The 24141-nt window shown below is 43.3% G+C and overlaps 4 protein-coding genes across 4 annotated transcripts; all 4 read left to right on the top strand.

Annotated features, from left to right (window-relative positions):
- Positions 1-3459: 3459 nt before the first annotated feature.
- Positions 3460-5472, top strand: LOC119263294 (zona pellucida sperm-binding protein 4-like). The gene is made up of 8 exons (XM_037538185.1): positions 3460-3884; positions 3975-4162; positions 4250-4347; positions 4421-4578; positions 4656-4848; positions 4947-5094; positions 5169-5244; positions 5321-5472. Exons 1-8 carry the CDS (start codon positions 3503-3505, stop codon positions 5452-5454), a joined length of 1377 nt encoding a protein of 458 aa, XP_037394082.1. The 5' UTR covers positions 3460-3502; the 3' UTR covers positions 5455-5472.
- Positions 5473-8758: 3286 nt separating this feature from the next.
- Positions 8759-10770, top strand: LOC119263193 (zona pellucida sperm-binding protein 4-like). The gene is made up of 8 exons (XM_037537548.1): positions 8759-9182; positions 9273-9460; positions 9548-9645; positions 9719-9876; positions 9954-10146; positions 10245-10392; positions 10467-10542; positions 10619-10770. Exons 1-8 carry the CDS (start codon positions 8801-8803, stop codon positions 10750-10752), a joined length of 1377 nt encoding a protein of 458 aa, XP_037393445.1. The 5' UTR covers positions 8759-8800; the 3' UTR covers positions 10753-10770.
- A 3320-nt stretch (positions 10771-14090) lies between these two features.
- On the top strand, positions 14091-16001 carry LOC119263195 (zona pellucida sperm-binding protein 4-like). The gene is made up of 8 exons (XM_037537554.1): positions 14091-14430; positions 14521-14708; positions 14796-14893; positions 14967-15124; positions 15202-15394; positions 15493-15640; positions 15698-15773; positions 15850-16001. Exons 1-8 carry the CDS (start codon positions 14106-14108, stop codon positions 15981-15983), a joined length of 1320 nt encoding a protein of 439 aa, XP_037393451.1. The 5' UTR covers positions 14091-14105; the 3' UTR covers positions 15984-16001.
- A 3268-nt stretch (positions 16002-19269) lies between these two features.
- Positions 19270-21282, top strand: LOC119263189 (zona pellucida sperm-binding protein 4-like). The gene is made up of 8 exons (XM_037537543.1): positions 19270-19694; positions 19785-19972; positions 20060-20157; positions 20231-20388; positions 20466-20658; positions 20757-20904; positions 20979-21054; positions 21131-21282. The coding sequence occupies exons 1-8, from the start codon at positions 19313-19315 to the stop codon at positions 21262-21264; spliced, it is 1377 nt and encodes a 458-aa protein (XP_037393440.1). The 5' UTR covers positions 19270-19312; the 3' UTR covers positions 21265-21282.
- Positions 21283-24141: the final 2859 nt, after the last annotated feature.

Genomic DNA, 24141 nt, shown 5'->3' with positions numbered 1-24141 from the left:
CATTAATGCAGGCCTGACACCTAACTTTATCAGTTGTTTCATAGCAACAGTCAAATCCAGATTATCAGAAGCTTTTGAAAAGTCAGTAGTGATAAAAGTTCTAGGAGTTGATGTGACTGACTGATATGAGAGAAGGATTGATTCATAAAGTCAGCAAAGGCTTTATTATTGTCTGATTTACATGCTGGGATGTTCATTTTTAAGGTTGTTCTCCTCATCCCTGCCATAGACCAAATCTCATTATACCAATGTCTTGGATTTTCATTCTTAAACCACGTTTATGCATTACTGATGGCTCTCTTCTTTTTATTTCGAAAGAACTTAGCCAGGGGACTATTCCTGTTGTGTTCAAAAGCATTCTGATGCTGATGTATCAAGTGCTTAATAGTGTGATTCATCCAAGGTTTATCAGTTGGGTGTTTTTGTTTTAGTTACCAAAAGAAGGAATCTGTCACAGGCAGTGTTAAGTGTCTGGTAGAAGGCATTAGTTTTAGACACTGTGCCGTGGGCCTCATAAACCCCTTTCCATGTGTGCTCACATATCCACCTTCCAAATAGAGCCATGTTTCCAGTTCTCATCTGTCATTTTTTGTTCTTGATACATTTATGGCATCTCCCCTTATGCTGTCCTTGACCACTTGGGTTAAGTCATTTCCTTTACACAGTGAATTGATATCAAGTCTGATGAAGTCCCCTAGGACAACAATGCCAATATTTGGAACCTCAGACCCAATGAGATCAGTTGTTGCCAAGATCTACTAAATCAGAGAGGCTTGGATTGATGATTGGGGTGGCAGATATATAGCACACACAGGCAACGATGACCAAGAACACGTTAAAAACTGGGGTCATACTCTTAACCACACACACTCCAGGTCCTCTGGAACTTTTATGTTGGAAAACTGGCAAGAAGGTATGCTCTCCTTAATATAAACAGAGACTCCCCCGCCCCGTCTATCAGTGCGGGCTCTTGAGCATTGCATATATCCACCAATTGGGTGAAGGCATTGTGGACGGTCTTTATTAAACTGGGTTTCTGAATCTGCAGCAATATCCACATTGTTTATTTGTAATATTATTTGTAGTCCACCCAGTTTATTTAGATCTGGGATCTGGGATTTGTAATAAAAAAAGTTGGCATTGTTCAGAGAGATTTTGTTTCCAAAAGGATATCAGAGCATGGAACAGTCACCAAAGATTTATTCACCACTCTTAAAAAACGTGGTTATAGTTTAATGTAGCTTGCTCTGTAACAGCAGATTGTTTGTATTTTCATTTATATATTGGCACCACCTTATTTTCCTCTTGGCCCCAGTCCGATATCGTAAGAGTCCGACAGTCCAGAAAAATTGTTTTTGTTCTGGGTTTAAGCAAACTCCACTTGTCTGCGAACTCTGCAGGAAATCCACTGAATATCTGCAAACATTTTCCATGCTAAATGTTGGGAAAAATGCAGGTTGTAGAAGCCTCTGGCTTAAATCCAACTTCTTATGAACAAGGCCATGTTCATTACACCATACAAACACAGGCTGACTTCTAAACTATCCAGAAGTACTGAATTACACCTTGTGGTGTGACCTGGACACATCTTCAGTGATGTGACTGGGGTAACGGGGTTTTCTGGGTCTTACATCAGACACCTTCATCCAGGTGACCCAGCCGGGGGTGATCAGGCACTGTCCAGGTAGCGCACTATGCCATGCATCCCCCCTCCTGAACCAGAGCCAATGTGAAGCCTTATAAGCAGCTTCCATGATGTTCTTCACTGCTCTTGCAGTCCGCAGATCCCTAGGAATCCCAGGGCCCGATGTAAAGATTGGCCTGCAAAGCCCCTACAGCCCACTTCAATAGGCTCGCAACGGGCCTTCCACCCTTTCCTCCAAGACTCAGCCAGCAGGTCAACATACTTGGCCTTCTTCTGTACTTGAGCTTCCTCCATCCATTCTTCCCAGGGGACAGTTAGCTCAAGTAACACTACCTGCTTGGTAGCCCCAGACATCAAGACCATGTCTGACCAGAGTGTTGTTGCTGCAACATTATCCAGGATTCTCAACTGTCTCCCAAGGTCAACCAATAGTTGCAAGTCCCTTGCTGTTATGCTGGTATGCTCATTGTTCAAAGCCTCTGGTCCACGTCTCCCTTGGCTGTTACTTCAAGGGTTGTATCAACATCTACGTCAAAATGGCGCCACCCACACTGACTTTTTTTCTGGCAGCGAGCCACAAAATCCGACGATGTCATGACGGTCTGCTTTGGGGTGTAGCTAGTAGTGCTAGGAGGTTCTGGGCACCGTGGGGTCTGTACGGGCCTGACTCGTCCATCTCACCAGGTATTGTATCTAATACTGGCACTGTGCATTGTGCCACCATCTTCCTCATGCAACCCAGAAAAACTTTTTGAGGAAAAAAAAACTTCCATTAAAAAAAACAAGTGTTTAAGATTAGAAAAATGGTCCAAAACATATAATAATTTCTCAAAACATATTGTTAAAAACACCAAAATATAGCTAAAAACTAAAATTAAAGTGGAAGACAAGGTTTCGTGCGGCTGCCTTTACAAGTGCCACCTACAGGCTATGTAGGATGTCTATTCTCAGTAGGTGGACTATTCTCAGAAAATTTCTGTAAAAGGTGTCAAGAAATTATCTAGACAAATATTTGTGGCATTCGATTAAATGTCTTGTGAAGTTCAAATGTAATATTCATTCATATATATATATATATATATATATATATATGTATATATCAATGTTCATTCTATATATATCAAAGTTCATTAAATATTCCCTGTTTGGCTTTCAATTATAGGTGTATATATATATTACAGTATGACCACCCCTTATTTCAGTTACAGACTGTAGTCCATCTGTGTCTCTGATACTTTGTTTTACCCTGTTCTTCAGTGGTCAGGACCCCCATGGACCCTCACAGAGCAGATACTATTTGGGTGGTGGATCATTCTCAGCTCACTGAGGTGGTGTTGGTCTGAGTGGATCAGACACAGAAGTTTTTACTCAGTGTCCTCTCTATTAGGCACGACTCCTACCTTGTCAGTACACCTTGTAGATGTAAAGCCAGAGATCATCTGCTACACATAAACATTTGTGGTATTCGATCACTTGCATTGCTGGAAAGCTTTTATCAAATGTTTCACACATTTTAAAAATGGCAACAGACACAGCCTGATCACAAGCAGGATGCCAGGTCCACACACAGAAGAGTAGACTCTCACTGTTGTTTTAGAGAAACGAAAAGAATTTTTACACCATCACAGACAGAGGCTTTGACTTTCCATGCCTAAAAATGAAGAGGATGATCTTAATCCCAATTACCTCCGGAAGGTGTTCACAGCGCCTATGCAGGTCATAACTACACAGGGCTGGAAAACAATTGATGGCTAATAGAGTGGGAGGAGGGGCTTTTCAGTATTAGGAGGGAAAAGAGAATAAAAAGGTGAATGTGGGGGTGGCAAGCTACTTGTTAGCAAAAGCAGTTTGAGGATTATGGTAAAAATGTGGGTGAGTATAGCTTGTGTAGCACTTTTTGTGCACTTGAACAGTTTGGGCATTACAGCAGTATCTCCGTGGAGTCCACAAGCAGCAAAGCGGCCTGTCCCTCACTTTCCTGGGCCACGTGATCCTCCACAAGAAGCAAAGTGGCCTCTCCCTCACTTTCCTGGGCCACGTGATCCTCCACAAGAAGCAAAGCAGCCTCTCCCTCACTTTCCTGGGCTACTTGATCCTCAACAACCAGTGGTCACTCCTCATATCTGTGGAGTGGATGATGTTGACAGGGTTCCTTGTGGCGAACCTGGTATAGATGCTGCTCAGTGTGGTGCTATAAACTGCTGTTTTGATGGGCAGCAGTGCTACTATGGGAGAACTGGTAAGAGTTTGTCTCGGTGTTGATTTTATGAACTTTCATTTCTAATGGTTAAAATGAAAACTACAAAACCTCTTCCCTTCTTGTTTCTAGTGACTGTCCAGTGCACGATAGATGGCCAGTTTGTGTTGGTGGTGGCCAGGGATACAACGCTACCCAGACTGAGCCTGGATTCAATCAGCCTGCTGGGAGGAAGTGACGCCCCCTGCAGTGCTGTTGATTCCAACGCTGACTTTGCTATCTACCAGTTTCCTGTAACTGCTTGTGGCACAAGAGCAATGGTTGGTTTGAGGTGTTCAGCTTTCAGGTGGGTGGGGCTTGTTTTGTATTGGTGCTCTCAATGTGTGCTATGTTTGTTCTTTCTCCAGGAGCTGGGTGGCTATGTGGTCTATGAGAACAAAATGTCCTCCTCCTATGAAGTTGGAGTGGGACCCCTTGGTGCCATCACAAGAGACAGCCACTATGAGTGAGTGGAAACCCAAGTCATGTAGTAGATGTTAGTTCAAGGGCTTCTGCTAATGTCTCCCTCCCTTTGCCAGGCTTTACTTCCAGTGTAGGTATGCTGATGCAACTGTTGCAGCACTGGCTGTTCAGCTTGCCTCAAATAATCCTCCTATGCCTGTAGCTGCTTCTGGACCCCTCATGGTAGAACTAAGACTAGGCAGTGGTCAGTGTGTGACAAAGGGCTGTATGCAAGGTAAGCTACTTCTGTCTGGACAGCTGTGAGCGTTTGTCTTGTCTCTGGTACCTACAATGAATTGTGGTTCTCAACAGCACAAGCGGCCTATACATCGTACTACGGTGATGCTGACTACCCTGTGACTAAGGTTCTGAGGGAGCCTGTGTATGTTGAAGTGCGTATATTGGGGAGGACGGATCCCAATATTGCGCTGGTCTTGGGACGTTGCTGGGCAACCTCTTCCCCTGACCCCTTCAGCATTCCTCAGTGGGAGCTTCTGGTGGATGGGTGAGTTGGATGCAGTGCAAGGGTGCTCAATCCAGGATTGGGTACCCCTGGTCTAGTGCTTTAATACAGGCATAGTGTTGACCTGGGGTTCTCCACAGGTGCCCATACCAGCATGACAGCTACCTGACTACTCCCATTCCAGTTGATGGGTCGTCTGGACTTCAGTTCCCCAGCCATTACAAGCGCTTTGTCCTGAAGATGTTCGCGTTTGTGGATCATGCCTCCATGGCTCCCTTGCAAGAGAAGGTAATGTTTCACTTCTGATAAGCTTGTTCATGAAGACAAGGGGGTTGTTGCTCAGTTTCTTGTTCTTTTTCCAGGTGTTCATCCACTGTAGTACATCAGTGTGTCAGTTAACTGCAGCTGACTCCTGTGAACCAAGATGCAGCAGGCAAAGTAAGTAGAATCTGTGTGGTGGAAGGTGTTCTCCCCCTCCCTGCTTGGACTCATTTCACTTTTTTCTGCCCCACAGGAAGAGATGTTGTCGCAGCAGGACGGAAGTCTTCTCATCAACTGACGGTAGTGTCTAGTGGGGAAGTCATCTTCACAGAGAAGGCTGAAACTGTACCACCTGAGCTTCAGGGAAATCCAAATCTTGTGGAATAAAAATATCGCCTTCACATACTGTGTAATGGGTCTTTGCCCTGACACTGGTGTATGATTTGGGTCCAGCAAGTTTCTTAAATGCTTCTCAAGGTGACTAGGTAACCCTGTAATAGATGGGTAAAGAAGCTGCCTTAGCTTTGAGCAAAGCCTAGGGTCTCAAAAGAATGTGGAGTAAAGGATATTGCTGCAAGTTGTGGCTTGACCCCATCCAGTGTACTGACACCTTGCTTCTTTGGTTTCCTTCTATAGTAGAAGGTTAAAGTAGCTAAAGAGCAAGTCTGTCTCCAAGCCAACAATCTCATAGATGATGGAGTAAATTTGCTTGGGAATGCTGCCTGAGGCCATTCTTTATTGACCTTCATTTGCTTTTTACATGGCTGAGGGGATTTGGGCACCTGGCTTTGGCAGTAATGGTGTTTATCTATTATATCCCAACTTATGGATTGGAATACAACTTTGCTGTTGTAACATGAGTAATTACAAACCTGAAATGTAATTGGCTAGCAGTTGGGTTTGTTTACCAAAAGAAGGTGGGTAAGGTTAAATGATTGGCCAAAGAAGAAAATGTGCTCAAAATACCACTATCCCTCCTACCTTTTTAGCAATTCAGTTATGAGGTGGCAAGTCCTATACTAGCATTTGAAAGCAAAATACTGTTTTCCACCAAGTTATTGCTGAATAGATGGGGCTTTAGAGCCTTTTTTCTTTAACGAAAACTCACCCAGTTGATGGAATGAACATAGTTGAAATACAATTAACTGCATGACATTAGCAAGAGATCTTGATATAGTATCTATGCAGACAGATTACACTATATTGCCCAAAGTATTCACTCACCCCTCCAAAGAATTGAATTTGGGTGTTCCAATCACTTCCATGGCCACAGGTGTGCAGACTGCTTCTACAAACATTTGTGAAAGAATGGGTCACTCAGGAGCTGCAGCGAAGTACTGTGACAGGATGCCACCTGTGCAACAAGTCCAGTTGTGATCTTTCCTTGCTACTAAATATTCCACAGTCAACTGTCAGCAGTATTATAACACTGGGGTTGTGTGTATTGTAGCGTTGTTCCTCAGTTACAGTGTGCGTTTACTATTTTGTGTCCTGCTCAGTGTTAGTGTGTTTGTCATCATAAAGAGTAGGGCAAGGAGTGACATACCTCAGTTTTCATTTGGCATGGTTTTCCTTTGCTCTCAAGAGTCTTTATCAAACAGAAATTATGGTCTCATCTGACTCTTCTTCTGCAGCATGTCAAATTATATATCTATTGAAGCTACAGATGGGTGGAGCTTCAATTTCTATCAGCCACTCTCAGACCACTCTGTCCAAGGGATCACTGTGTATACATACTGGTGACTCTATCAGAATTCCCTTCCTTTAAGCTCCACCTGGAGTTTGTTGATGCCCATTTATTGACGCACGGTTTTTGTTGGCCATCCTCTGCCCTTCAACAGTGACTTTCATTCTCTTCAAGGGTTGGTCATGCGAGAGCTTGAAGGGCTTCTTGAAAGGTAGAATAAGACCTGCCGATGATGATTTGGCATGCGCGTTTCTGGAAAGTCTCAATCTGGTATGATTGAACCTGCGTATGTCAAAGTTAGATCAGAGATTGCCATTCCAGGTCTTCTTAGTATTCTCAAGAAATGAAGTCTGGTATTTGCTTTCTTTACAATAGCCTGTGTGGGATGGTCCTATTGTAAATCTGACTGAATCAAAACTCCAATTACCTTGATAACTTTGCAAGATGGTAGCGGTTGTCTGGACAGGTAAAGGGGTGTAGGGGAAGTTGGGTTCTTCTTAAAAGTCACTGTCATGATGTTGCATTGGGTTGGCTTCAACATCATTTGACTACTATGGACCCTGTTGCCTAGATTATCCAGGGCTAGGAAAATAATAGACCCCAGTAATGTACCTTGTGCCACTCCTCCAGTAAGTTCTTACCAATCAGAGTCGTGTCGGGACTCAGAGCGCCCAGCCTTCCTACCCTGAGTCCCAGACGATGTGTGAAAAAAACATGCATGTTGCTTATCAGTTAATTCGAAATTAAGTTTTAGTGCTAAATTATTCTGTTCTCTAATGCAAAAAAGGTACTTAAAATCAAAAGATTTGAATAACGTTCTTGCAAAATACAAAACAGCAATACAGTCAAAAAGATTAAAAAGCATTCTTGCAGAAGTTTAAAGAAAAATGAAAAACCAAACTTCAGCCAGTGGTTCTTTTGAGGAAGGAGAGCACAAGGCTTTTTATTAAGTTTCAGGTGACAAGATGGCTCCCACAGCCAAAATGCAAACATCCAACACATTACATCAGGTTTTATAATGTATTTCGAATATGCTCATTACCCCTCCCTGGGGTGATTTCTTCAGTCCTCCTCTCTGACCATCCTAGGGATCCCATTGGCTATCATTATATTTGCTATGTTAAATTTGTACTTTTTGATACCTATATGCTTTGTCTGACAAGGACATTTTTTTACGACTGTCCATATCGGGCCTTTTTAATTATTATATATATATATATATATATATATATATATATATATATATATATATATATATTTATATATATATATATATATAAATGTTCATTCTATATATATCAAAGTTCATTAAATATTGCCTGTTTGGCTTTCAATTATAGGTGTATATATATATTACAGTATGACCACCCCTTATTTCAGTTACTGACTGTAGTCCATCTGTGTCTCTGATACTTTGTTTTACCCTGTTCTTCAGTGGTCAGGACCCCCATGGACCCTCACAGAGCAGATACTATTTGGGTGGTGGATCATTCTCAGCTCACTGAGGTGGTGTTGGTCTGAGTGGATCAGACACAGCAGTGCTGCTGAAGTTTTTACTCAGTGTCCTGTCTATTAGGCACGACTCCTACCTTGTCAGTACACCTTGTAGATGTAAAGCCAGAGATCATCTGCTACACATAAACATTTGTGGTATTCGATCACTTGCATTGCTGGAAAGCTTTTATCAAATGTTTCACACATTTTAAAAATGGCAACAGACACAGCCTGATCACAAGCAGGATGCCAGGTCCACACACAGAAGAGTAGACTCTCACTGTTGTTTTAGAGAAACGAAAAGAATTTTTACACCATCACAGACAGAGGCTTTGACTTTCCATGCCTAAAAATGAAGAGGATGATCTTAATCCCAATTACCTCCGGAAGGTGTTCACAGCGCCTATGCAGGTCATAACTACACAGGGCTGGAAAACAATTGATGGCTAATAGAGTGGGAGGAGGGGCTTTTCAGTATTAGGAGGGAAAAGAGAATAAAAAGGTGAATGTGGGGGTGGCAAGCTACTTGTTAGCAAAAGCAGTTTGAGGATTATGGTAAAAATGTGGGTGAGTATAGCTTGTGTAGCACTTTTTGTGCACTTGAACAGTTTGGGCATTACAGCAGTATCTCCGTGGAGTCCACAAGCAGCAAAGCGGCCTGTCCCTCACTTTCCTGGGCCACGTGATCCTCCACAAGAAGCAAAGTGGCCTCTCCCTCACTTTCCTGGGCCACGTGATCCTCCACAAGAAGCAAAGCAGCCTCTCCCTCACTTTCCTGGGCTACTTGATCCTCAACAACCAGTGGTCACTCCTCATATCTGTGGAGTGGATGATGTTGACAGGGTTCCTTGTGGTGAACCTGGTATAGATGCTGCTCAGTGTGGTGCTATAAACTGCTGTTTTGATGGGCAGCAGTGCTACTATGGGAGAACTGGTAAGAGTTTGTCTCGGTGTTGATTTTATGAACTTTCATTTCTAATGGTCAAAATGAAAACTACAAAACCTCTTCCCTTCTTGTTTCTAGTGACTGTCCAGTGCACGATAGATGGCCAGTTTGTGTTGGTGGTGGCCAGGGATACAACGCTACCCAGACTGAGCCTGGATTCAATCAGCCTGCTGGGAGGAAGTGACGCCCCCTGCAGTGCTGTTGATTCCAACGCTGACTTTGCTATCTACCAGTTTCCTGTAACTGCTTGTGGCACAAGAGCAATGGTTGGTTTGAGGTGTTCAGCTTTCAGGTGGGTGGGGCTTGTTTTGTATTGGTGCTCTCAATGTGTGCTATGTTTGTTCTTTCTCCAGGAGCTGGGTGGCTATGTGGTCTATGAGAACAAAATGTCCTCCTCCTATGAAGTTGGAGTGGGACCCCTTGGTGCCATCACAAGAGACAGCCACTATGAGTGAGTGGAAACCCAAGTCATGTAGTAGATGTTAGTTCAAGGGCTTCTGCTAATGTCTCCCTCCCTTTGCCAGGCTTTACTTCCAGTGTAGGTATGCTGATGCAACTGTTGCAGCACTGGCTGTTCAGCTTGCCTCAAATAATCCTCCTATGCCTGTAGCTGCTTCTGGACCCCTCATGGTAGAACTAAGACTAGGCAGTGGTCAGTGTGTGACAAAGGGCTGTATGCAAGGTAAGCTACTTCTGTCTGGACAGCTGTGAGCGTTTGTCTTGTCTCTGGTACCTACAATGAATTGTGGTTCTCAACAGCACAAGCGGCCTATACATCGTACTACGGTGATGCTGACTACCCTGTGACTAAGGTTCTGAGGGAGCCTGTGTATGTTGAAGTGCGTATATTGGGGAGGACGGATCCCAATATTGCGCTGGTCTTGGGACGTTGCTGGGCAACCTCTTCCCCTGACCCCTTCAGCATTCCTCAGTGGGAGCTTCTGGTGGATGGGTGAGTTGGATGCAGTGCAAGGGTGCTCAATCCAGGATTGGGTACCCCTGGTCTAGTGCTTTAATACAGGCATAGTGTTGACCTGGGGTTCTCCACAGGTGCCCATACCAGCATGACAGCTACCTGACTACTCCCATTCCAGTTGATGGGTCGTCTGGACTTCAGTTCCCCAGCCATTACAAGCGCTTTGTCCTGAAGATGTTCGCGTTTGTGGATCATGCCTCCATGGCTCCCTTGCAAGAGAAGGTAATGTTTCACTTCTGATAAGCTTGTTCATGAAGACAAGGGGGTTGTTGCTCAGTTTCTTGTTCTTTTTCCAGGTGTTCATCCACTGTAGTACATCAGTGTGTCAGTTAACTGCAGCTGACTCCTGTGAACCAAGATGCAGCAGGCAAAGTAAGTAGAATCTGTGTGGTGGAAGGTGTTCTCCCCCTCCCTGCTTGGACTCATTTCACTTTTTTCTGCCCCACAGGAAGAGATGTTGTCGCAGCAGGACGGAAGTCTTCTCATCAACTGACGGTAGTGTCTAGTGGGGAAGTCATCTTCACAGAGAAGGCTGAAACTGTACCACCTGAGCTTCAGGGAAATCCAAATCTTGTGGAATAAAAATATCGCCTTCACATACTGTGTAATGGGTCTTTGCCCTGACACTGGTGTATGATTTGGGTCCAGCAAGTTTCTTAAATGCTTCTCAAGGTGACTAGGTAACCCTGTAATAGATGGGTAAAGAAGCTGCCTTAGCTTTGAGCAAAGCCTAGGGTCTCAAAAGAATGTGGAGTAAAGGATATTGCTGCAAGTTGTGGCTTGACCCCATCCAGTGTACTGACACCTTGCTTCTTTGGTTTCCTTCTATAGTAGAAGGTTAAAGTAGCTAAAGAGCAAGTCTGTCTCCAAGCCAACAATCTCATAGATGATGGAGTAAATTTGCTTGGGAATGCTGCCTGAGGCCATTCTTTATTGACCTTCATTTGCTTTTTACATGGCTGAGGGGATTTGGGCACCTGGCTTTGGCAGTAATGGTGTTTATCTATTATATCCCAACTTATGGATTGGAATACAACTTTGCTGTTGTAACATGAGTAATTACAAACCTGAAATGTAATTGGCTAGCAGTTGGGTTTGTTTACCAAAAGAAGGTGGGTAAGGTTAAATGATTGGCCAAAGAAGAAAATGTGATCAAAATACCACTATCCCTCCTACCTTTTTAGCAATTCAGTTATGAGGTGGCAAGTCCTATACTAGCATTTGAAAGCAAAATACTGTTTTCCACCAAGTTATTGCTGAATAGATGGGGCTTTAGAGCCTTTTTTCTTTAACGAAAACTCACCCAGTTGATGGAATGAACATAGTTGAAATACAATTAACTGCATGACATTAGCAAGAGATCTTGATATAGTATCTATGCAGACAGATTACACTATATTGCCCAAAGTATTCACTCACCCCTCCAAAGAATTGAATTTGGGTGTTCCAATCACTTCCATGGCCACAGGTGTGCAGACTGCTTCTACAAACATTTGTGAAAGAATGGGTCACTCAGGAGCTGCAGCGAAGTACTGTGACAGGATGCCACCTGTGCAACAAGTCCAGTTGTGATCTTTCCTTGCTACTAAATATTCCACAGTCAACTGTCAGCAGTATTATAACACTGGGGTTGTGTGTATTGTAGCGTTGTTCCTCAGTTACAGTGTGCGTTTACTATTTTGTGTCCTGCTCAGTGTTAGTGTGTTTGTCATCATAAAGAGTAGGGCAAGGAGTGACATACCTCAGTTTTCATTTGGCATGGTTTTCCTTTGCTCTCAAGAGTCTTTATCAAACAGAAATTATGGTCTCATCTGACTCTTCTTCTGCAGCATGTCAAATTATATATCTATTGAAGCTACAGATGGGTGGAGCTTCAATTTCTATCAGCCACTCTCAGACCACTCTGTCCAAGGGATCACTGTGTATACGTACTGGTGACTCTATCAGAATTCCCTTCCTTTAAGCTCCACCTGGAGTTTGTTGATGCCCATTTATTGACGCACGGTTTTTGTTGGCCATCCTCTGCCCTTCAACAGTGACTTTCATTCTCTTCAAGGGTTGGTCATGCGAGAGCTTGAAGGGCTTCTTGAAAGGTAGAATAAGACCTGCCGATGATGATTTGGCATGCGCGTTTCTGGAAAGTCTCAATCTGGTATGATTGAACCTGCGTATGTCAAAGTTAGATCAGAGATTGCCATTCCAGGTCTTCTTAGTATTCTCAAGAAATGAAGTCTGGTATTTGCTTTCTTTACAATAGCCTGTGTGGGATGGTCCTATTGTAAATCTGACTGAATCAAAACTCCAATTACCTTGATAACTTTGCAAGATGGTAGCGGTTGTCTGGACAGGTAAAGGGGTGTAGGGGAAGTTGGGTTCTTCTTAAAAGTCACTGTCATGATGTTGCATTGGGTTGGCTTCAACATCATTTGACTACTATGGACCCTGTTGCCTAGATTATCCAGGGCTAGGAAAATAATAGACCCCAGTAATGTACCTTGTGCCACTCCTCCAGTAAGTTCTTACCAATCAGAGTCGTGTCGGGACTCAGAGCGCCCAGCCTTCCTACCCTGAGTCCCAGACGATGTGTGAAAAAAACATGCATGTTGCTTATCAGTTAATTCGAAATTAAGTTTTAGTGCTAAATTATTCTGTTCTCTAATGCAAAAAAGGTACTTAAAATCAAAAGATTTGAATAACGTTCTTGCAAAATACAAAACAGCAATACAGTCAAAAAGATTAAAAAGCATTCTTGCAGAAGTTTAAAGAAAAATGAAAAACCAAACTTCAGCCAGTGGTTCTTTTGAGGAAGGAGAGGACAAGGCTTTTTATTAAGTTTCAGGTGACAAGATGGCTCCCACAGCCAAAATGCAAACATCCAACACATTACATCAGGTTTTATAATGTATTTCGAATATGCTCATTACCCCTCCCTGGGGTGATTTCTTCAGTCCTCCTCTCTGACCATCCTAGGGATCCCATTGGCTATCATTATATTGCTATGTTAAATTTGTACTTTTTGATACCTATATGCTTTGTCTGACAAGGACATTTTTTTACGACTGTCCATATCGGGCCTTTTTAATTATATATATATATATATATATATATATAAATGTTCATTCTATATATATCAAAGTTCATTAAATATTGCCTGTTTGGCTTTCAATTATAGGTGTATATATATATTACAGTATGACCACCCCTTATTTCAGTTACAGACTGTAGTCCATCTGTGTCTCTGATACTTTGTTTTACCCTGTTCTTCAGTGGTCAGGACCCCCATGGACCCTCACAGAGCAGATACTATTTGGGTGGTGGATCATTCTCAGCTCACTGAGGTGGTGTTGGTCTGAGTGGATCAGACACAGCAGTGCTGCTGAAGTTTTTACTCAGTGTCCTGTCTATTAGGCACGACTCCTACCTTGTCAGTACACCTTGTAGATGTAAAGCCAGAGATCATCTGCTACACATAAACATTTGTGGTATTCGATCACTTGCATTGCTGGAAAGCTTTTATCAAATGTTTCACACATTTTAAAAATGGCAACAGACACAGCCTGATCACAAGCAGGATGCCAGGTCCACACACAGAAGAGTAGACTCTCACTGTTGTTTTAGAGAAACGAAAAGAATTTTTACACCATCACAGACAGAGGCTTTGACTTTCCATGCCTAAAAATGAAGAGGATGATCTTAATCCCAATTACCTCCGGAAGGTGTTCACAGCGCCTATGCAGGTCATAACTACACAGGGCTGGAAAACAATTGATGGCTAATAGAGTGGGAGGAGGGGCTTTTCAGTATTAGGAGGGAAAAGAGAATAAAAAGGTGAATGTGGGGGTGGCAAGCTACTTGTTAGCAAAAGCAGTTTGAGGATTATGGTAAAAATGTGGGTGAGTATAGCTTGTGTAGCACTTTTTGTGCACTTGAACAGTATGGGCATTACAGCAGTATCGCCGTGGAGTCCACAAGCAGCAAAGCGGCCTGTCCCTCACTTTCCTGGGCCACGTGATCCTCCACAAGAAGCAAAGTGGCCTCTCCCTCACTTTCCTGGGCCACGTGATCCTCCACAAGAAGCAAAGCAGCCTCTCCCTCACTTTCCTGGGCTACTTGATCCTCAACAACCAGTGGTCACTCCTCATATCTGTGGAGTGGATGATGTTGACAGGGTTCCTTGTGGCGAACCTGGTATAGATGCTGCTCAGTGTGGTGCTATAAACTGCTGTTTTGATGGGCAGCAGTGCTACTATGGGAGAACTGGTAAGAGTTTGTCTCGGTGTTGATTTTATGAACTTTCATTTCTAATGGTTAAAATGAAAACTACAAAACCTCTTCCCTTCTTGTTTCTAGTGACTGTCCAGTGCACGATAGATGGCCAGTTTGTGTTGGTGGTGGCCAGGGATACAACGCTACCCAGACTGAGCCTGGATTCAATCAGCCTGCTGGGAGGAAGTGACGCCCCCTGCAGTGCTGTTGATTCCAACGCTGACTTTGCTATCTACCAGTTTCCTGTAACTGCTTGTGGCACAAGAGCAATGGTTGGTTTGAGGTGTTCAGCTTTCAGGTGGGTGGGGCTTGTTTTGTATTGGTGCTCTCAATGTGTGCTATGTTTGTTCTTTCTCCAGGAGCTGGGTGGCTATGTGGTCTATGAGAACAAAATGTCCTCCTCCTATGAAGTTGGAGTGGGACCCCTTGGTGCCATCACAAGAGACAGCCACTATGAGTGAGTGGAAACCCAAGTCATGTAGTAGATGTTAGTTCAAGGGCTTCTGCTAATGTCTCCCTCCCTTTGCCAGGCTTTACTTCCAGTGTAGGTATGCTGATGCAACTGTTGCAGCACTGGCTGTTCAGCTTGCCTCAAATAATCCTCCTATGCCTGTAGCTGCTTCTGGACCCCTCATGGTAGAACTAAGACTAGGCAGTGGTCAGTGTGTGACAAAGGGCTGTATGCAAGGTAAGCTACTTCTGTCTGGACAGCTGTGAGCGTTTGTCTTGTCTCTGGTACCTACAATGAATTGTGGTTCTCAACAGCACAAGCGGCCTATACATCGTACTACGGTGATGCTGACTACCCTGTGACTAAGGTTCTGAGGGAGCCTGTGTATGTTGAAGTGCGTATATTGGGGAGGACGGATCCCAATATTGCGCTGGTCTTGGGACGTTGCTGGGCAACCTCTTCCCCTGACCCCTTCAGCATTCCTCAGTGGGAGCTTCTGGTGGATGGGTGAGTTGGATGCAGTGCAAGGGTGCTCAATCCAGGATTGGGTACCCCTGGTCTAGTGCTTTAATACAGGCATAGTGTTGACCTGGGGTTCTCCACAGGTGCCCATACCAGCATGACAGCTACCTGACTACTCCCATTCCAGTTGATGGGTCGTCTGGACTTCAGTTCCCCAGCCATTACAAGCGCTTTGTCCTGAAGATGTTCGCGTTTGTGGATCATGCCTCCATGGCTCCCTTGCAAGAGAAGGTAAGCTTGTTCATGAAGACAAGGGGGTTGTTGCTCAGTTTCTTGTTCTTTTTCCAGGTGTTCATCCACTGTAGTACATCAGTGTGTCAGTTAACTGCAGCTGACTCCTGTGAACCAAGATGCAGCAGGCAAAGTAAGTAGAATCTGTGTGGTGGAAGGTGTTCTCCCCCTCCCTGCTTGGACTCATTTCACTTTTTTCTGCCCCACAGGAAGAGATGTTGTCGCAGCAGGACGGAAGTCTTCTCATCAACTGACGGTAGTGTCTAGTGGGGAAGTCATCTTCACAGAGAAGGCTGAAACTGTACCACCTGAGCTTCAGGGAAATCCAAATCTTGTGGAATAAAAATATCGCCTTCACATACTGTGTAATGGGTCTTTGCCCTGACACTGGTGTATGATTTGGGTCCAGCAAGTTTCTTAAATGCTTCTCAAGGTGACTAGGTAACCCTGTAATAGATGGGTAAAGAAGCTGCCTTAGCTTTGAGCAAAGCCTAGGGTCTCAAAAGAATGTGGAGTAAAGGATATTGCTGCAAGTTGTGGCTTGACCCCATCCAGTGTACTGACACCTTGCTTCTTTGGTTTCCTTCTATAGTAGAAGGTTAAAGTAGCTAAAGAGCAAGTCTGTCTCCAAGCCAACAATCTCATAGATGATGGAGTAAATTTGCTTGGGAATGCTGCCTGAGGCCATTCTTTATTGACCTTCATTTGCTTTTTACATGGCTGAGGGGATTTGGGCACCTGGCTTTGGCAGTAATGGTGTTTATCTATTATATCCCAACTTATGGATTGGAATACAACTTTGCTGTTGTAACATGAGTAATTACAAACCTGAAATGTAATTGGCTAGCAGTTGGGTTTGTTTACCAAAAGAAGGTGGGTAAGGTTAAATGATTGGCCAAAGAAGAAAATGTGATCAAAATACCACTATCCCTCCTACCTTTTTAGCAATTCAGTTATGAGGTGGCAAGTCCTATACTAGCATTTGAAAGCAAAATACTGTTTTCCACCAAGTTATTGCTGAATAGATGGGGCTTTAGAGCCTTTTTTCTTTAACGAAAACTCACCCAGTTGATGGAATGAACATAGTTGAAATACAATTAACTGCATGACATTAGCAAGAGATCTTGATATAGTATCTATGCAGACAGATTACACTATATTGCCCAAAGTATTCACTCACCCCTCCAAAGAATTGAATTTGGGTGTTCCAATCACTTCCATGGCCACAGGTGTGCAGACTGCTTCTACAAACATTTGTGAAAGAATGGGTCACTCAGGAGCTGCAGCGAAGTACTGTGACAGGATGCCACCTGTGCAACAAGTCCAGTTGTGATCTTTCCTTGCTACTAAATATTCCACAGTCAACTGTCAGCAGTATTATAACACTGGGGTTGTGTGTATTGTAGCGTTGTTCCTCAGTTACAGTGTGCGTTTACTATTTTGTGTCCTGCTCAGTGTTAGTGTGTTTGTCATCATAAAGAGTAGGGCAAGGAGTGACATACCTCAGTTTTCATTTGGCATGGTTTTCCTTTGCTCTCAAGAGTCTTTATCAAACAGAAATTATGGTCTCATCTGACTCTTCTTCTGCAGCATGTCAAATTATATATCTATTGAAGCTACAGATGGGTGGAGCTTCAATTTCTATCAGCCACTCTCAGACCACTCTGTCCAAGGGATCACTGTGTATACGTACTGGTGACTCTATCAGAATTCCCTTCCTTTAAGCTCCACCTGGAGTTTGTTGATGCCCATTTATTGACGCACGGTTTTTGTTGGCCATCCTCTGCCCTTCAACAGTGACTTTCATTCTCTTCAAGGGTTGGTCATGCGAGAGCTTGAAGGGCTTCTTGAAAGGTAGAATAAGACCTGCCGATGATGATTTGGCATGCGCGTTTCTGGAAAGTCTCAATCTGGTATGATTGAACCTGCGTATGTCAAAGTTAGATCAGAGATTGCCATTCCAGGTCTTCTTAGTATTCTCAAGAAATGAAGTCTGGTATTTGCTTTCTTTACAATAGCCTGTGTGGGATGGTCCTATTGTAAATCTGACTGAATCAAAACTCCAATTACCTTGATAACTTTGCAAGATGGTAGCGGTTGTCTGGACAGGTAAAGGGGTGTAGGGGAAGTTGGGTTCTTCTTAAAAGTCACTGTCATGATGTTGCATTGGGTTGGCTTCAACATCATTTGACTACTATGGACCCTGTTGCCTAGATTATCCAGGGCTAGGAAAATAATAGACCCCAGTAATGTACCTTGTGCCACTCCTCCAGTAAGTTCTTACCAATCAGAGTCGTGTCGGGACTCAGAGCGCCCAGCCTTCCTACCCTGAGTCCCAGACGATGTGTGAAAAAAACATGCATGTTGCTTATCAGTTAATTCGAAATTAAGTTTTAGTGCTAAATTATTCTGTTCTCTAATGCAAAAAAGGTACTTAAAATCAAAAGATTTGAATAACGTTCTTGCAAAATACAAAACAGCAATACAGTCAAAAAGATTAAAAAGCATTCTTGCAGAAGTTTAAAGAAAAATGAAAAACCAAACTTCAGCCAGTGGTTCTTTTGAGGAAGGAGAGGACAAGGCTTTTTATTAAGTTTCAGGTGACAAGATGGCTCCCACAGCCAAAATGCAAACATCCAACACATTACATCAGGTTTTATAATGTATTTCGAATATGCTCATTACCCCTCCCTGGGGTGATTTCTTCAGTCCTCCTCTCTGACCATCCTAGGGATCCCATTGGCTATCATTATATTTGCTATGTTAAATTTGTACTTTTTGATACCTATATGCTTTGTCTGACAAGGACATTTTTTTACGACTGTCCATATCGGGCCTTTTTAATTATTATTATATATATATATATATATATATATATATATATATATATATATATATATATATAAATGTTCATTCTATATATATCAAAGTTCATTAAATATTGCCTGTTTGGCTTTCAATTATAGGTGTATATATATATTACAGTATGACCACCCCTTATTTCAGTTACTGACTGTAGTCCATCTGTGTCTCTGATACTTTGTTTTACCCTGTTCTTCAGTGGTCAGGACCCCCATGGACCCTCACAGAGCAGATACTATTTGGGTGGTGGATCATTCTCAGCTCACTGAGGTGGTGTTGGTCTGAGTGGATCAGACACAGCAGTGCTGCTGAAGTTTTTACTCAGTGTCCTGTCTATTAGGCACGACTCCTACCTTGTCAGTACACCTTGTAGATGTAAAGCCAGAGATCATCTGCTACACATAAACATTTGTGGTATTCGATCACTTGCATTGCTGGAAAGCTTTTATCAAATGTTTCACACATTTTAAAAATGGCAACAGACACAGCCTGATCACAAGCAGGATGCCAGGTCCACACACAGAAGAGTAGACTCTCACTGTTGTTTTAGAGAAACGAAAAGAATTTTTACACCATCACAGACAGAGGCTTTGACTTTCCATGCCTAAAAATGAAGAGGATGATCTTAATCCCAATTACCTCCGGAAGGTGTTCACAGCGCCTATGCAGGTCATAACTACACAGGGCTGGAAAACAATTGATGGCTAATAGAGTGGGAGGAGGGGCTTTTCAGTATTAGGAGGGAAAAGAGAATAAAAAGGTGAATGTGGGGGTGGCAAGCTACTTGTTAGCAAAAGCAGTTTGAGGATTATGGTAAAAATGTGGGTGAGTATAGCTTGTGTAGCACTTTTTGTGCACTTGAACAGTTTGGGCATTACAGCAGTATCTCCGTGGAGTCCACAAGCAGCAAAGCGGCCTGTCCCTCACTTTCCTGGGCCACGTGATCCTCCACAAGAAGCAAAGTGGCCTCTCCCTCACTTTCCTGGGCCACGTGATCCTCCACAAGAAGCAAAGCAGCCTCTCCCTCACTTTCCTGGGCTACTTGATCCTCAACAACCAGTGGTCACTCCTCATATCTGTGGAGTGGATGATGTTGACAGGGTTCCTTGTGGCGAACCTGGTATAGATGCTGCTCAGTGTGGTGCTATAAACTGCTGTTTTGATGGGCAGCAGTGCTACTATGGGAGAACTGGTAAGAGTTTGTCTCGGTGTTGATTTTATGAACTTTCATTTCTAATGGTTAAAATGAAAACTACAAAACCTCTTCCCTTCTTGTTTCTAGTGACTGTCCAGTGCACGATAGATGGCCAGTTTGTGTTGGTGGTGGCCAGGGATACAACGCTACCCAGACTGAGCCTGGATTCAATCAGCCTGCTGGGAGGAAGTGACGCCCCCTGCAGTGCTGTTGATTCCAACGCTGACTTTGCTATCTACCAGTTTCCTGTAACTGCTTGTGGCACAAGAGCAATGGTTGGTTTGAGGTGTTCAGCTTTCAGGTGGGTGGGGCTTGTTTTGTATTGGTGCTCTCAATGTGTGCTATGTTTGTTCTTTCTCCAGGAGCTGGGTGGCTATGTGGTCTATGAGAACAAAATGTCCTCCTCCTATGAAGTTGGAGTGGGACCCCTTGGTGCCATCACAAGAGACAGCCACTATGAGTGAGTGGAAACCCAAGTCATGTAGTAGATGTTAGTTCAAGGGCTTCTGCTAATGTCTCCCTCCCTTTGCCAGGCTTTACTTCCAGTGTAGGTATGCTGATGCAACTGTTGCAGCACTGGCTGTTCAGCTTGCCTCAAATAATCCTCCTATGCCTGTAGCTGCTTCTGGACCCCTCATGGTAGAACTAAGACTAGGCAGTGGTCAGTGTGTGACAAAGGGCTGTATGCAAGGTAAGCTACTTCTGTCTGGACAGCTGTGAGCGTTTGTCTTGTCTCTGGTACCTACAATGAATTGTGGTTCTCAACAGCACAAGCGGCCTATACATCGTACTACGGTGATGCTGACTACCCTGTGACTAAGGTTCTGAGGGAGCCTGTGTATGTTGAAGTGCGTATATTGGGGAGGACGGATCCCAATATTGCGCTGGTCTTGGGACGTTGCTGGGCAACCTCTTCCCCTGACCCCTTCAGCATTCCTCAGTGGGAGCTTCTGGTGGATGGGTGAGTTGGATGCAGTGCAAGGGTGCTCAATCCAGGATTGGGTACCCCTGGTCTAGTGCTTTAATACAGGCATAGTGTTGACCTGGGGTTCTCCACAGGTGCCCATACCAGCATGACAGCTACCTGACTACTCCCATTCCAGTTGATGGGTCGTCTGGACTTCAGTTCCCCAGCCATTACAAGCGCTTTGTCCTGAAGATGTTCGCGTTTGTGGATCATGCCTCCATGGCTCCCTTGCAAGAGAAGGTAATGTTTCACTTCTGATAAGCTTGTTCATGAAGACAAGGGGGTTGTTGCTCAGTTTCTTGTTCTTTTTCCAGGTGTTCATCCACTGTAGTACATCAGTGTGTCAGTTAACTGCAGCTGACTCCTGTGAACCAAGATGCAGCAGGCAAAGTAAGTAGAATCTGTGTGGTGGAAGGTGTTCTCCCCCTCCCTGCTTGGACTCATTTCACTTTTTTCTGCCCCACAGGAAGAGATGTTGTCGCAGCAGGACGGAAGTCTTCTCATCAACTGACGGTAGTGTCTAGTGGGGAAGTCATCTTCACAGAGAAGGCTGAAACTGTACCACCTGAGCTTCAGGGAAATCCAAATCTTGTGGAATAAAAATATCGCCTTCACATACTGTGTAATGGGTCTTTGCCCTGACACTGGTGTATGATTTGGGTCCAGCAAGTTTCTTAAATGCTTCTCAAGGTGACTAGGTAACCCTGTAATAGATGGGTAAAGAAGCTGCCTTAGCTTTGAGCAAAGCCTAGGGTCTCAAAAGAATGTGGAGTAAAGGATATTGCTGCAAGTTGTGGCTTGACCCCATCCAGTGTACTGACACCTTGCTTCTTTGGTTTCCTTCTATAGTAGAAGGTTAAAGTAGCTAAAGAGCAAGTCTGTCTCCAAGCCAACAATCTCATAGATGATGGAGTAAATTTGCTTGGGAATGCTGCCTGAGGCCATTCTTTATTGACCTTCATTTGCTTTTTACATGGCTGAGGGGATTTGGGCACCTGGCTTTGGCAGTAATGGTGTTTATCTATTATATCCCAACTTATGGATTGGAATACAACTTTGCTGTTGTAACATGAGTAATTACAAACCTGAAATGTAATTGGCTAGCAGTTGGGTTTGTTTACCAAAAGAAGGTGGGTAAGGTTAAATGATTGGCCAAAGAAGAAAATGTGATCAAAATACCACTATCCCTCCTACCTTTTTAGCAATTCAGTTATGAGGTGGCAAGTCCTATACTAGCATTTGAAAGCAAAATACTGTTTTCCACCAAGTTATTGCTGAATAGATGGGGCTTTAGAGCCTTTTTTCTTTAACGAAAACTCACCCAGTTGATGGAATGAACATAGTTGAAATACAATTAACTGCATGACATTAGCAAGAGATCTTGATATAGTATCTATGCAGACAGATTACACTATATTGCCCAAAGTATTCACTCACCCCTCCAAAGAATTGAATTTGGGTGTTCCAATCACTTCCATGGCCACAGGTGTGCAGACTGCTTCTACAAACATTTGTGAAAGAATGGGTCACTCAGGAGCTGCAGCGAAGTACTGTGACAGGATGCCACCTGTGCAACAAGTCCAGTTGTGATCTTTCCTTGCTACTAAATATTCCACAGTCAACTGTCAGCAGTATTATAACACTGGGGTTGTGTGTATTGTAGCGTTGTTCCTCAGTTACAGTGTGCGTTTACTATTTTGTGTCCTGCTCAGTGTTAGTGTGTTTGTCATCATAAAGAGTAGGGCAAGGAGTGACATACCTCAGTTTTCATTTGGCATGGTTTTCCTTTGCTCTCAAGAGTCTTTATCAAACAGAAATTATGGTCTCATCTGACTCTTCTTCTGCAGCATGTCAAATTATATATCTATTGAAGCTACAGATGGGTGGAGCTTCAATTTCTATCAGCCACTCTCAGACCACTCTGTCCAAGGGATCACTGTGTATACATACTGGTGACTCTATCAGAATTCCCTTCCTTTAAGCTCCACCTGGAGTTTGTTGATGCCCATTTATTGACGCACGGTTTTTGTTGGCCATCCTCTGCCCTTCAACAGTGACTTTCATTCTCTTCAAGGGTTGGTCATGCGAGAGCTTGAAGGGCTTCTTGAAAGGTAGAATAAGACCTGCCGATGATGATTTGGCATGCGCGTTTCTGGAAAGTCTCAATCTGGTATGATTGAACCTGCGTATGTCAAAGTTAGATCAGAGATTGCCATTCCAGGTCTTCTTAGTATTCTCAAGAAATGAAGTCTGGTATTTGCTTTCTTTACAATAGCCTGTGTGGGATGGTCCTATTGTAAATCTGACTGAATCAAAACTCCAAGTACCTTGATAACTTTGCAAGATGGTAGCGGTTGTCTGGACAGGTAAAGGGGTGTAGGGGAAGTTGGGTTCTTCTTAAAAGTCACTGTCATGATGTTGCATTGGGTTGGCTTCAACATCATTTGACTACTATGGACCCTGTTGCCTAGATTATCCAGGGCTAGGAAAATAATAGACCCCAGTAATGTACCTTGTGCCACTCCTCCAGTAAGTTCTTACCAATCAGAGTCGTGTCGGGACTCAGAGCGCCCAGCCTTCCTACCCTGAGTCCCAGACGATGTGTGAAAAAAACATGCATGTTGCTTATCAGTTAATTCGAAATTAAGTTTTAGTGCTAAATTATTCTGTTCTCTAATGCAAAAAAGGTACTTAAAATCAAAAGATTTGAATAACGTTCTTGCAAAATACAAAACAGCAATACAGTCAAAAAGATTAAAAAGCATTCTTGCAGAAGTTTAAAGAAAAATGAAAAACCAAACTTCAGCCAGTGGTTCTTTTGAGGAAGGAGAGGACAAGGCTTTTTATTAAGTTTCAGGTGACAAGATGGCTCCCACAGCCAAAATGCAAACATCCAACACATTACATCAGGTTTTATAATGTATTTCGAATATGCTCATTACCCCTCCCTGGGGTGATTTCTTCAGTCCTCCTCTCTGACCATCCTAGGGATCCCATTGGCTATCATTATATTTGCTATGTTAAATTTGTACTTTTTGATACCTATATGCTTTGTCTGACAAGGACATTTTTTACGACTGTCCATATCGGGCCTTTTTAATTATTATTTATATATATATATATATATATATATATATATATATATAAATGTTCATTCTATATATATCAAAGTTCATTAAATATTGCCTGTTTGGCTTTCAATTATAGGTGTATATATATATTACAGTATGACCACCCCTTATTTCAGTTACAGACTGTAGTCCATCTGTGTCTCTGATACTTTGTTTTACCCTGTTCTTCAGTGGTCAGGACCCCCATGGACCCTCACAGAGCAGATACTATTTGGGTGGTGGATCATTCTCAGCTCACTGAGGTGGTGTTGGTCTGAGTGGATCAGACACAGCAGTGCTGCTGAAGTTTTTACTCAGTGTCCTGTCTATTAGGCACGACTCCTACCTTGTCAGTACACCTTGTAGA

Source organism: Pygocentrus nattereri, chromosome 4 (genome assembly GCF_015220715.1).
Source record: "Pygocentrus nattereri isolate fPygNat1 chromosome 4, fPygNat1.pri, whole genome shotgun sequence".
In the NCBI taxonomy this organism is placed as follows: domain Eukaryota; kingdom Metazoa; phylum Chordata; class Actinopteri; order Characiformes; family Serrasalmidae; genus Pygocentrus; species Pygocentrus nattereri.
The sequence above is the reverse complement of the archived record's forward strand: the minus strand, read 5'-3'. Positions and strand labels throughout refer to the sequence as shown.

What these genes read in the sequence shown, in the direction of transcription:
- LOC119263189 (XM_037537543.1), top strand. Translation starts at nt 19,313, where the DNA reads ATGGTAAAAATGTGGGTGAGTATAGCTTGTGTAGCACTTTTTGTGCAC. An exon ending in GTGCTACTATGGGAGAACTG is followed by an intron (nt 19,695 to 19,784) that starts GTAAGAGTTTGT and finishes TCTTGTTTCTAG; the next exon opens with TGACTGTCCAGTGCACGATA. An exon ending in GACAAAGGGCTGTATGCAAG is followed by an intron (nt 20,389 to 20,465) that starts GTAAGCTACTTC and finishes GGTTCTCAACAG; the next exon opens with CACAAGCGGCCTATACATCG.
- LOC119263195 (XM_037537554.1), top strand. Translation starts at nt 14,106, where the DNA reads ATGGGCATTACAGCAGTATCGCCGTGGAGTCCACAAGCAGCAAAGCGG. An exon ending in CTTGTGGCACAAGAGCAATG is followed by an intron (nt 14,709 to 14,795) that starts GTTGGTTTGAGG and finishes TTCTTTCTCCAG; the next exon opens with GAGCTGGGTGGCTATGTGGT. An exon ending in TGGCTCCCTTGCAAGAGAAG is followed by an intron (nt 15,641 to 15,697) that starts GTAAGCTTGTTC and finishes TTCTTTTTCCAG; the next exon opens with GTGTTCATCCACTGTAGTAC.
- LOC119263294 (XM_037538185.1), top strand. Translation starts at nt 3,503, where the DNA reads ATGGTAAAAATGTGGGTGAGTATAGCTTGTGTAGCACTTTTTGTGCAC. An exon ending in CTTGTGGCACAAGAGCAATG is followed by an intron (nt 4,163 to 4,249) that starts GTTGGTTTGAGG and finishes TTCTTTCTCCAG; the next exon opens with GAGCTGGGTGGCTATGTGGT. An exon ending in TGGCTCCCTTGCAAGAGAAG is followed by an intron (nt 5,095 to 5,168) that starts GTAATGTTTCAC and finishes TTCTTTTTCCAG; the next exon opens with GTGTTCATCCACTGTAGTAC.
- LOC119263193 (XM_037537548.1), top strand. Translation starts at nt 8,801, where the DNA reads ATGGTAAAAATGTGGGTGAGTATAGCTTGTGTAGCACTTTTTGTGCAC. An exon ending in TGGGAGCTTCTGGTGGATGG is followed by an intron (nt 10,147 to 10,244) that starts GTGAGTTGGATG and finishes GGTTCTCCACAG; the next exon opens with GTGCCCATACCAGCATGACA. An exon ending in TGGCTCCCTTGCAAGAGAAG is followed by an intron (nt 10,393 to 10,466) that starts GTAATGTTTCAC and finishes TTCTTTTTCCAG; the next exon opens with GTGTTCATCCACTGTAGTAC.